Source organism: Sciurus carolinensis, chromosome 3, assembly GCF_902686445.1.
Source record: "Sciurus carolinensis chromosome 3, mSciCar1.2, whole genome shotgun sequence".
NCBI lineage: Eukaryota > Metazoa > Chordata > Mammalia > Rodentia > Sciuridae > Sciurus > Sciurus carolinensis.
In genome coordinates, this window is record NC_062215.1 from 174,398,955 (window position 1) to 174,411,290 (window position 12,336).

Below are 12,336 nucleotides of genomic sequence, written 5' to 3' on the forward strand. Positions count from 1 at the left end.
CTGAGCGTGAGATGCAGGGACATGGGGCAGTGGGGAGTAAACTGGTTTATTAAATGTCACACTTCATTGCCTCAAGCCTCCGATTCACCTGGAAAACCTTTCATGGAGGGTGAGTCCGGCACCCAGGACTTCCTCAGACTCCTCAGAGACACATCAGGCACAGGCGAAAGGCAGGGAGTGAAGGAAGGTGGGAAATGATGTCAAAATATCAGATCAGGCCAACATTATTATATGAGAAAGAGTGAATAAGGACAAAAGATGTTTATTCTAAGCAACACACGCTCAAGAATACAGTCTTAAGGGGGAAAACTTACCTGTTAATTCATATGCAAGTGATCTATGTAGTGAGGGCTTATTAAAATCATGTGATTCCTTTTTTTTTTTTTGTTACTGGGGATGAACTCAGGGGCACTCGACCCCTAAGCCACATCCCCAGCCCTATATTGTATTTTATTTAGAGACAGGGTCTCACTGAGTTGCCGTGCTAATTTGCTGAGACTGGCTTTGAACTTGTGATCCTCCTGCCTCAGCCTCCCGAGCCGCTGGGATTATAGGCGTGTGCCACCGTGCCTGGCATGTATAATTCTTTTTAGCTCAATTTTATGGGCATATAAAAGGGACCCATCTTAAGTGAACTTTGTGATGAAGTTTAGCAAATGCTAGCACCACCACAATGAAGGTGTATTCCATCTCCAACACCCCACAGTGTTCTCCTGTGTCCTTTGCCGAAAATTCCCTCCTCAACTCCAGCACCAGGCAACCAGGGATCGTCTATGACTGCAGATTAGTTTCAACTGCACCAAAGTTTTGCGTCAGTGAAAACATAGGGCAGGCACTTTCTGGTGCATGGCTTTTCTGACTTATAGTACTTTTGAGACTCCTTCCTGCTCTTTAGCTGATGTGCTGGCCACCTCTAGCTCATCCTGTCTGGTTAGTGTGTCACCAAGGTGATGCATCAGTGTCACGGTCTATGGGATGTCAGGCGATCCAAATCTTTTTGAATCTATTATGACAAAGGACAGGTGAGCTCATTGAACCCTGAAACAAAATTATAATTAATATTCTTATATGTTACCTGTAAATGCAAACTGTCTCAGATCCTCCTTTCTAATCTGAAAGGAAACATTACTGAATCATGCCTGGGCAGGCGACCTTACAGCCTACACTGCCTCTGTCCTTGTCCCACTCCCCCAGCTTTCTTATAAATTCTGAGTGACCCCATATGCTTCTAAGAAATTGATTTTCTACCCCAGCTAGCCAGAGTCCGTTTGATTACTTGTGTCCCAAATCCTGACTGATTAAAAAATTGGGCACCAGGGAATGAATTGTGAGCCACGTGCCTTCTTCAAGAACATGCAGTCTCTCTGGGATTGTAACCTGATGTAACTGGACGTACAGGCAGTGAACGCCCTATTTGTGTTCACCAGCTGGAATTTGGTAGCTTTGCCTGAGGTGGGCAAGTTCAGTTAGAGCACTAGGTTGTGGTGACTCCTCATTCCAAGTGTGAATTCTACCATTCTCAGCAACACGGAGAGGACTCTTCCAGGCCATCGACTTGCCCGTAGGGATCACCACTGACTTGGCCTAAATCTGGGTGGGAGCAAGGAGGCGGGCTGGGTCTCTTGGCCCCACTGTCACATGGAGGCACAGAGGCAGTTCTGCCCAGCTGTCTCAGCCCGTGTCCCACCCGCACCCTGGCTCCCTTCCACCCCTGACTCAGACCCATTGTTCTGCCTGGGTTTCTAGTCTTCTGGTTTTGTTTATTTATTTCATTTGTCTTTCACTCCAATTTCTTTGTATTTCAACTTTATAACCATGTAGTTGTTTTTGAAAGTTGTTTTAGATCCTTTATAGACTGAGGGTTAGGTATAGGAAAACAAACAAAACAAACACCTGCATAAACATAAATGTGATGCGCCTGTCCTTCCGCACCACGAGTCTTTGAAGGTCTAGGAGATCAGCTCCGAACCTCCCCACGAGAGGCCTGCTGCCCTCCTCGGTGTTCGGGTGAAATGGTTGAAGCTGGTTTTCCCAGTCACGCTGGCTGCAGTTGTGAAGTGCCTGGATATACACGCCACTTAGAATCCACTTCAGGCTTCTCTGCTCCAATTCTCTGCATCTGCCTTTGATTGAAAGAGTAGGCAGAGTGCTTCCGTACCTCTGGCTGCTTTCCAGAAAGGCTAAGAACTTTATAATGCCACGAGCGGGCTCCTTCTAGCTCCACCTCAGACTACTAGGTCCAGCTCCTCCCCCCGGCTCCCTAAGGTGACTGGTCAGCCATGGCCTGAGAGAACATTCTCAAAGCTTGACTCCCCCTTGTCTGTGTTCCAGCCACAATGGCAAGGGGAAGGGGCAAATGTGGCATTTACTCCCCCCATGTGAACTGTGCCACCTCACCCCAGTGGTCCATCTTAACTGGGTGGACTTTTCTGCCCACTTTCCTCGGCATGAGAAGGAGGTCCCCTGTCTTACGGGAACTCCTGGGTTGGCCCTGCTCCCCCTGCCAGGGCAGAGTGTTATGGGCCAGGCTATATGGGCAATGACCAGACAGACTTCATTTTACCCTGAGACTCCTGGTCAGGTAAGAAATGCTTCTCCCCTGAGAAAACTCTGCCTCTGTCCTCCTGATCCTGTTCAGCACACCTTGCTTAGAAGCTCGAATGTTTCTGTTCTTCTTATACAATGTAAAATTGTTCTCTTTTTGGTTTCCATTTTTCTTGGACAATGTACCCTGTCAGAGAATTACTGTCTAGATGTTAGTAACCATTCTTTAACTTGTACTCAACTGATCATTTTGACCCACTTCCCCTTCTGCTTATGATTTTAGATCTCATGATGTTTGTAGTTTTGAATCACGGCAACAGCCACTTATGATTAATGTGGGTTTGGACTATTAAGGTGGACTCTAACCTTGGAGGGGGTCGAAGGGTGTAGACTTGCAGTCTGTCCTTGTCCCACCAGCTGGGGGCCCACTGGCTGATGAATAAAGATGATTCTGTCTCCTGCTTTAAGATCAACTCAGTGATTTATTGCGATCATGCCATAACAAAAGGCTAGTGTGTTGGTGCAGCCACGTCACACGGTTGGGCAATTTCACTTTTCTCTTCCCCTTTTGATGCAAGCCCCAAGGGATGGAGGGGTTGACCAATTAACGAGTTTCTCTGCTGAGCTCTAGGAGGCACAGAGGCGGTGGAAACCTAACCCGGCTGCTGCTAAGTCAGGAGCCCGCCCAGGGGGCCAGCGGTAGGGGATGGCAGATGGGGGCCACGATCTCAGCTTCAGGTAAGTCCCAGCCCCGGCTCCGCATCCTTGTCTCTGGTGAGGTCAACCTCTGCAGTTGTTACCTGCGTCTCCCAGCCCCACCCCACAGGTCTATTACAGAGTGAGACTACAAACAAATAAAAAACTGGGAAAGCAGGTGCGGACGGCCGCAGGTTGGCTTAGGAAAACTGAAAGCCACCGAGTCACATGGCCTCATCTCCTTGCCACGTCCACGCAGCCGGGCTGGCGATGTGGGAACTTCACGGTCCCTCCTGAAGGTTCCTTGTGACCTGTGCACACTCTCAGCAGCCCCCACTTCCCTTATCCCCACCCAACAGACACCTCTGTTCCCGCGAAAAGTCTTTTTAGAAAAATTAAAATCCAAATCAAGTGGCTATTTGTTGTTCAGCTTTTCCACCCGGCATGGTTGGGCCCAGCTCTGCTCTGGGTGGCCGTGAGCCCTTGGAGTGGGTGCAGGACCTTTGAACCCTTGACTGGGGGAATCAGAAGAAGATGAGCCCCGACAACCCACGTGAGGAGCTGGGGAGAGTGTTGTTTTCTGTTGTTGTTTTGTTTTGTTTTTTAACGGACTCGGTTACACATCTGGTTAGAGAAGGATGGACATGATCTTTTAAACACACAAGGAAAGGCAAGCGCAGTAGTGCCGTCTCATTGGTAGAACCTGAGCTGGTGTATAGAAACCCCTGCACCGGGGCTCTACCAGGGCCTCTCCTGGCACTGTGAAACCCCGAGAAGAAAATCATTTCCTCTTTAAATATTTGGTAGAATCCACCAGTGATAATATCTGAGCCTGGGATTTCTCTTACAGGCTATTCATTACTGATTCAATTTCTTTGACAGATAGAGTTCTGTTCTCTCTAGGAGTGAGAGAACTCCTAGAGAGAGGAGTTTTGTGAGTTTGTGAGTTTTGGTAGTTTATGACTTAAGGAATTTGTCCATTTCCTCTGTTATCAAATCCGTAGGCAGAGGGTTTCCCATAGTATTTCTTTATTGTCCTTTTAATGTCCACAGGACACATAGTGATGTCCCTTCTTTTATTCCCTGCAATAGAAATTTGTGTCTTTTTTTAGTTTTTCAATTTTATTGATCTTTTCAAAAAGTTGCTTTGGTTTCACTGGGTTCCTCTAATACCCTCCTATTTCAACTTCATTAATTTTTCTTTTCTTTTCTTTCTTTTTTTTTTTTTTTTTTTTTTTTTTTTTACATTGGGGATTGAACTCGGGGGGGCTTTACCACGGAGCTACATCCCCAGTCCTTTTTATTTTTTACATTGAGACAGGTCCTTGATAGGTTGCTGAGACTGGCCTGAACTTGGGATCCTCCTGCCTCAGCCTCCCGAGTTGCTGGGATTGTAGGTGTGCGTCACTTTGCCTAACTTCAGCTTCATTACTTTCTACTTTAATCTTTCTTGCTTGTTTTCCTCTGTTTGCATTAGGCTTCAGTTGCTCTGTTTTTCTTCAGTTTCCTCAGATGGAAGCCGAGATTATTGATTGAGAGCATTCTTCTTTTCTTTTTCTTTTTGCAATACTGGGGATCGAACCTTCATTCCGGCAGCTGCTCTACTGCTGAGCTGCATTTTCAGCCCTTTTTATTTTATTTTGAAATAGAGGTTCGCTAAATTGCCCAGGTTGGCCTTAAACATGGAATCCTCCTGCCTCAGCCTTCTAAGCAGCTGGGATTCCAGGCATGCGGCCACCACGCCAGCCTCCTCCTTTCTAATATATGTATTCAGTGCTGTACATTTCCCACTAACCACTGTCTTTACTGCATCCCATAAATTTTGATAAGTTATGTTCTCATTTTGCTTAGTTCAAAATATCTTAACACTTCTCTTGAGACTTTTCCTTGGACCCTAGAACTGTGTTGTTTTCTCTAAATAGTTTGGGATTTTCTCACTATCTTTCTGTTATTGCTTTGTAGTTTAATTTTGTTGCAGTTAAACAGCACACTTTTTATGATTTCTCTCCTTTTAAATTTGCTAAGGTACTATTTGTGACTTAAATATGGTAAATCTTGGAAAATACTCCATGTGAATTTGAAGAGTACATGTATTCTTCTGTCACTGAATGGAGTATTACATAAATGTCACTTAGCTCAAGTTGATTGATATTGCTGTTCCCGTCAACTGCATCCTAAGAAATATTGACATCACCAACAGTAGTGAGTTTGTCTATTTCTCACTGTCTTCAATCAATTTTTGCCTTCCATGTTTTTAAAAAACTTTTTAAAAAGTTTTTCTTTTTAGATAGATGTGACAGTAGAGTGTACTTTGACATATTATATATACACAGAGTATAATTTCCCTTTATTGTGATTTTACATGATGTGGAGTTACACTGTCATGTATTCATATATGAACATAGGAAAGTTATGTCTGATTCATTCTACTGTCTTTCCCATTCCCCTCCCACTCTGTTCCCTTCATTTCCCTTTGTCTAATCCAATGAACTTCTACCCCACATCCCCTGCTTATGTATTAACATCTGCAAATCAGAGAGAACATTCAGTCTTAGATTTTGGGGATTGGTTTATTTCACTTAGCATGATAGTCTCCGATTTTATTCATTTACTGGCGAATGCCATAATTTCATTCTTCTTTATGCCTCACCTGTTCTGATGCTACTTTGTTAGTTGCTTTGCATTAGAGAGCATGTGCTTCCTTGGAGAATCGACGCCTTTATGATCACATAGAGCTCCTTTTATCCCTGGCGAGTTTCCTTGTTCTAAAGTCTGCTTTATATGAACTCGTTGCAGCCCCTGCATCTTCCTTTGATTAGTGTTGGTGAGGCTTATGTTTCTTCATCTCCCTGTTTATTTTTACATTTAAAGGGACTTTTCTTATACACAACATAGAGTTGGAATTTTAAAATGTACTCTGTCTTTTGAGTGGTGTATTTCAACCATTCACATTTAGAGTGGTTATTAATATAGGTAGGTTCCTATCTAACAAGGTCTGTAAAGGTTCTCATTGTACTTACTGTTTATATTTCTTCTTTTCTTTTTCTACCCTTTCTGGTTTTTAAAATAATATATTTATTATATTGACTTATTTAATTTTTTATGTGGTACCGAGGATTGAACCTAGTGCCTCACACATGCGAGGCAAGTGCTCTAACACTGAGCCACAACCCCAGCCCCCCTTTCTGGTTTTAATTAAGCATTTTATGATTCTATTGTCTCTCCTTTTCTTAGCACACCAATTGAGCTTCTCTTAAAATATATTTAATGCTTTCTCTGGCATTTGCAATTTTCTTTTTTTGATCCTGGGTTGGATATTATATTGTGAACAGTTGAGAAAATATAATTAAGGATCATAGATTAGAAAAATCATTCTTTATCAATGTTAAATTTCCAGATTTTGATATTATAGTACATCAGAAAAGATCCTGGTCCTTAGGAAATACACTTGGAAATATTGAGGGATAAGGATGAGCAGTAGGTACAACCTATTCACCAATAATTCAGGAAACAAAATGTACAGACAGACAAATAGAGATTAGAGAATATGCTAAGGCAAATGTTGCTATGTGCAACTTTTCTATAATCGTGAAATCATACTAAGATGTTTAGCTTCTGCTTAGGACTTTTTACCATCTTTCACCTTATAGGAAGAAACAAATATTAGTTACATTTGCTTTAAATTCTTCCATAGTTGCTCTTGGGTAATTAAATTTTTGACAACTATTTTAACATGTAGATTATGTAAAAAAAGCTAGATAGAATTTAATAGATACTACCTTCCAACAAGATTGCTTCAATTATTTGTAGCATTTCACAATACAATTTTTACACTAATCATGCCCACTTGAAATTACAAACTTCTTGCTATCCTTTTTAACTTTCTCCCAATTATTTCACTTATCCATATGCTAGAATCATCCAGTACACACTTGCTGTTACTTCCTTGAACAAATCACTCTTTCTTAGGTCATGTTAGAATAAGAAAAATAATGACTTGTATCAGTGTTTATTCCTTTTCTGATGCTCTTTGCTTTAAGTAAATCTGTGTTTCTGACTCATCTCATTTTCCTTTTTTTTTGAATAACTTTATTTATTTTTATGTGGTGCTGAGGATCAAACTTAGGGCCTCACATGTGCCAGGCCACAGACCAGCACATCATTTTCTGAAGAATTTCTTTTAACATTTCTTGCAAGGTGGATCATGTGGTAATGAATTCCCTCAGTTTTTGTTTGTTTATTTCTCTGTCACTTAGAAGTTGATTTCACAGGAAATGGAAGTCTAGATTGGTGGTTTTCTTTTTCATCATTATAATTATTTTTCACTTTTGGGTTACGTGGCTTTGTAACAGGACTTTGAGGGTATTTTTGCTAAAGCACTGACTCTTCAGCTGGGCTCACTGATGTCCAGTGGGTAACTAAAAGCGGGATCAAGCTTGGTATCTCTGCCTTCCTTTTCATCTATCTCCTTTGCTACTTTGGGTTAGATTGCTGCTCAACTCTGCTGGTAGACATTGTTAATCATTTCAAGAGTGTTCATTTAAAGCCGATGCTCCTGTGCCTTCAAGGCTGAAGGCAGTAAGAAAAGAGAGACCAAGATAGTTTCAAGATTTGCAGGGGCGTGATTGTCAGCTACCACCTGTGCAACATCCTGTTCCAGACCACTGGACTGGTGCCTAAAATCATTCTGTTATTGCCCTAAACCTAAAGGTGGACCCAATCATTGTCTTAAAGAACGTCATCTCACCTTTCTCACTTATTTTTTCTCTGAGTCATTCTCTCCTGGAACATCCTGTCTCAAAATAAAATAACAAGGGCTGAGGGTGTAGCTGAGGGTGTAGCTCAGTGGTAGAGCGGCCCTGGGTTCTATCCGGAGTACAGCCAAAAAAAAAAAGAGGAAAAGAAAGTATCTATGGCAAGGGTTGAAACTACCTGCAGAAGGCAGCAACTTTCTCATCGCTGAGGTGACAAGGTCCCGCATGGCTGATGCTGAGATAATGACCAATCAGATCACAGTTTGACAAGGACCGCGTGACCAGGCACACTACTTCACCCTCCCCCATTTTGCTCCTTTCCTGTACAGTCCTAGAGCCCTTGTCAGTTCCAAACACAGGACCGAGGACACTTGGTCTCCCCTGTCCTTTCCAGTCTGGCTACACTGAATAAATTCCTTTTCTCTTTCTCCATCCCTTTGTTTGGTTTCCAGGCTGAGTGATTGTACCTGGTCTGTTGAGAACCCCAGAGTGAGAAGTCCCCAGCCTAGGACTCCAGTATCAATTGCCAAAGAGATATCAGATGTCACTTTTTGTCTTGTTCCTCCATGGATAAGGGTTCTCCCCCTCTGGCTACGTTCAACATTTTCTCTGTCTTGGGCTTTCTGCAGTTTGAATATGGTATGTCTAGGTATAGATTATTTGATGTTTATCCAGCTTGATGTTTGCTGAGCTTCCTGAATCTTTCTTTTTTAAGTATTTTTTTTAGTTGTTGATGGACCTTTATTTATTTAATTAATTTATATGCAGTGCTGAGAATCAAACCCAGGATCTCACACATGCTAGGCAAGTGTTCTACCCCTGAGCTACAACCCCAGCCCCTGAATCTCTATTTTTTTGGTCTCATTAATTTTAGAAACTTCTTCACCATTATCACTTTGAAGTTGTCCTCTGCTCTGCTTTCTCTTTCTTCTCCTCTGATATTCCAAAAATATAACTTGAAATTAACCCAACCTTCTTGGATATTGTGTTCTGTTTTCTTTTCTCATTTTTTTCCCTCCTTGAATTTCAGTTTGAAACGTTTCTACTGATGTAGTTCAACTCACTGATTCTTTTTCTGGCCATGTCTAATCTTCTGGTAAACCCATCAAAAGGATTCCTAATTTCGTTAGAGTGTTTTTGATTTCTAGCATTTCATTTTTCATTTTTCATCTCTCTGTTTACTTAACCATTTATTCTTTCATTTGTCTGCTTTTTCCTTTAGAGCCCTTAACATATCAATTACTATCATAATTTTAAATTTCTATCTAATAATTCAAAAAAGCATATATAAATCTGGTTTTGATGGTTGCTTCGTCTCTTCAGACTATATATATTTTTTCCTGTTTGGCATGTTTATATATATTTTTTTTTTGTTCAAAGACCATTAGACACCATGAACTGAGTAATAGGAATGGAGGCAAATAAACCTTTAACATGAGGTTTTATGCACACTGGGCTGGCAGATGGGCTATACTTAATGTTTGTTCCACCTGTCGGTGGCAGAAGTTTCAGAGTCCTCCGGAGTTCTTGTTCTCGTTTCCTGTTTTCTCTGGGTTTCCCTCAGAGCTCCTTCTTAAATAATCTCTGCCTCGTGGCTCTTTCTGCTTTAATCCACACTGGAGGCCCGTGGATAGAGAGAGAAGGTGGCAGAGGGGAAGCCATCTGTAATCTCATGATTCAGTCTCAACCTTTCAGTGGACCGTCTCCCTGGACTGTAACTCGTCCAAGGATTTCATAGTTATTCCCCTCTCCCTGGCCCATTTAGGAGCCACGAGAAGGTTAGAAGGGGCTGGATATACAGCCACCCTTCCCTGGGACCATGGCGCCTGGGTGGAGGCTGGGGTTATTTGAGGATATTCTCTCCGTCCCCCTCCCCTGCCTCTAGGGATTTTTCTTGGCTCTTCACAATGAGAACCCGATGCTATTCCTGGAGGGAAACCCCACAAAAGGCTGGGGGCTGCCCTAAGACTCTGGCCCCAGGAACTTCTCACTCTCCTGCTGCTACTCCATACTCAGCCTCTGGCAGTCCACCAGACTGACCATTTAAGTGTCTCCCCATCTGTGGCTCTGGTGGCTTCTGCCCCTGGTAACTGCTCTTGCCTGCAATTCTCTGCATTTACCTGTCTCTCCAGATTTGGGGATGGCAGTTTGCCCTGTGACCTCAGTTCTTTGATAGACACAAGAAAAACCTTGATTTTCAGTTGCTTTCTTCTTGCTGTAAGGATAGGAGTAATGATTTCCAAGGTCTTTGCTGTCAGAGCTGAAACCAGGAGTCTTGTGAACTTTCAAATTCCTGTTAAGTGTAGATCTTTTCCCTAACAAGTTTTCTTTTTGTTTTAAAATTTTGGTTTTATTGTAATATTATCTTATGGTCAGAACATGTAACCTGCACACTTTCTCATTATTATTATTATTTATGGAGAATAACTCAGAGCTAACATGGTATTAGAATCAAGAGTTATTAATAAGCTAATCTTGCTCATTTTTGAAACTTATACTCTGAACATCTTTGTTTTTTTTAATATCTCTTGCAGTTAGATTCTATTTTGATCATTTATACTTTAAGATGTAAATTAATCTGTTTTAAATGACATACCTTCTTACTTATGAATTTCTGGGTACTTTTTATATCTTATGTCCCCTGTTTTCTGCATTTGAGAAAACAACATGTTTACTTTTTCATTATTCTGTAAGCTTTGTAGGCTCATTTTGAGTCCATTGGTTACTCTTGAGTTTTCTAGTTAATTCTCTATAAATCTCTAGTTGGTCTATAGCATCAAATGTGAAACAATATCATTTATTTCACCCAAGTTTTTACTAGTACCCAGTGAATTAAATTTTTTCATATAACCTTAAGATTGAAATTATGATGATTTTATTATAATACGTAGCGTCTGGCCTTTATTCCTGGAACAGTGCTTCTTAAACTCCTGCATATTCCTTTTCTTTTTTGCAGTACTGGCGATGAACCTAGGGGGCTCTACCACATGTCCCAGTTTGTCAGTCAGAGTGGAGCCAATGTCAGGGACAAGTGACTCCCAGATCTCAGTGGGCACTCACTGGGCCTCTGCTCCAGAGGACCCTCCCCCTGGACTCTGGCTAGTGCATCATGCCATCTGGAGTGCCGGCCACCTCCGGTAGAGGCCCGGAGAGTGTGTCTGACCAGACGCTGGCCTGAACGCTGCGGCCAGGGCACCTTCTCTGGAGCGGGGCAGAGGGGTGCGATCTTTCCGCTTCCCGGGAGGACAGTACATGGTGAGACGGGTGAGCCGCAGGGAGGGCGCGAGTGGGATGTTTTCTCTCTGGTTTGCGCAAACACATTATCAGGCATTTCAAAGCCAGCGAGGTGGGGGTGCAAGCTGCTCCCGGCACAGCTAAATATCGATTTTGTTTTCATACATGCACAGCGGAACAGGGTGTGACATTTTTTGTCATTTCCTTCCACCTCTAGATGCATAGACTTTCATAAGTATTTTTGACATTTAAGGTTTCAAATTTACTCTTCATTTCTCCCTTTAGGGCACTTCCCTTTTGTCCCAGGAAATACCCACCGCCTCATTTTACAGCCATTCTAGTTAATTTTTTTAAAAAATTCAACCATCATTTCAAATTTCCAGGCCCTCTGTCTTATTTTCCGGATAGCCGTCTCCTGCGTGGCATCGTGGGCACAAGGTATTCTCATGTCTGTGTGGCAGTATCTGGTGTTTAGAGACCCTATTCTGTTTCCTGCAACGTCGCTGTTTCTGCTGGGCGGGTTTCGCCCTTTGCTCATCTTGATTCTGGTCCTTCACGTTGGAGATTTCCACAAACACCAATGCTCTGATCTTCACCCACACTTGAGGGTGGGTCCGGGAAAGCCAACTCCCACCGCCGCCTCTCCGGCAGTCTGCAGGACACTGACCCTTTTCTGACAGAGAGGAGCGTCCTGCACCCACATAGCATCGGGGCTCTGCAGACACTTTTCCTCTTTCAGACTTTAATTTCTTGTCTAATTCCCTTCTTTGTCATTGTGATTTTAGTTCTTTGACTGTCATCTTAGGGAACACTCAAGTAAAGAGGAGAAAAAATGTGTCTTCAATCAACCATCTTTAACCAGAAGTCTTCTTTTTAGGGAATTCAACAGAGAAATAGGACTTTATTTTAATTCTAGCAGATGTTTGGAGAATAGAAAACCCCAATACCCTCTTATGGTGGGAATGAAAACAAACAAATGCTACAAGCCTCGACATCATTTAGAATACAGGGAAGTCTATTAAGAAATTATAGGTAAGGGGAACAAGATATCCAGTGAGACTCAGAGTTACAAGCCTTTCTGAGTTCAAAAATGACCTTTTCCCAGCGT

The 12,336-nt window shown here is 42.4% G+C and overlaps 1 protein-coding gene across 3 annotated transcripts in view; it reads left to right on the forward strand.

Annotated features, from left to right (window-relative positions):
• Positions 1-3,139: 3,139 nt before the first annotated feature.
• Positions 3,140-12,336, forward strand: part of LOC124979999 (nuclear body protein SP140-like protein) — a 69,908-nt gene continuing 60,711 nt past the window's right edge. For all 3 annotated transcript variants that reach the window (XM_047545065.1, XM_047545066.1, XM_047545067.1), the window contains exon 1: positions 3,140-3,282. In XM_047545065.1, coding sequence (XP_047401021.1) covers positions 3,251-3,282 — 32 coding nt within the window. In that variant the 5' untranslated portion in view covers positions 3,140-3,250. The remainder of the gene's footprint in view (positions 3,283-12,336) is intronic.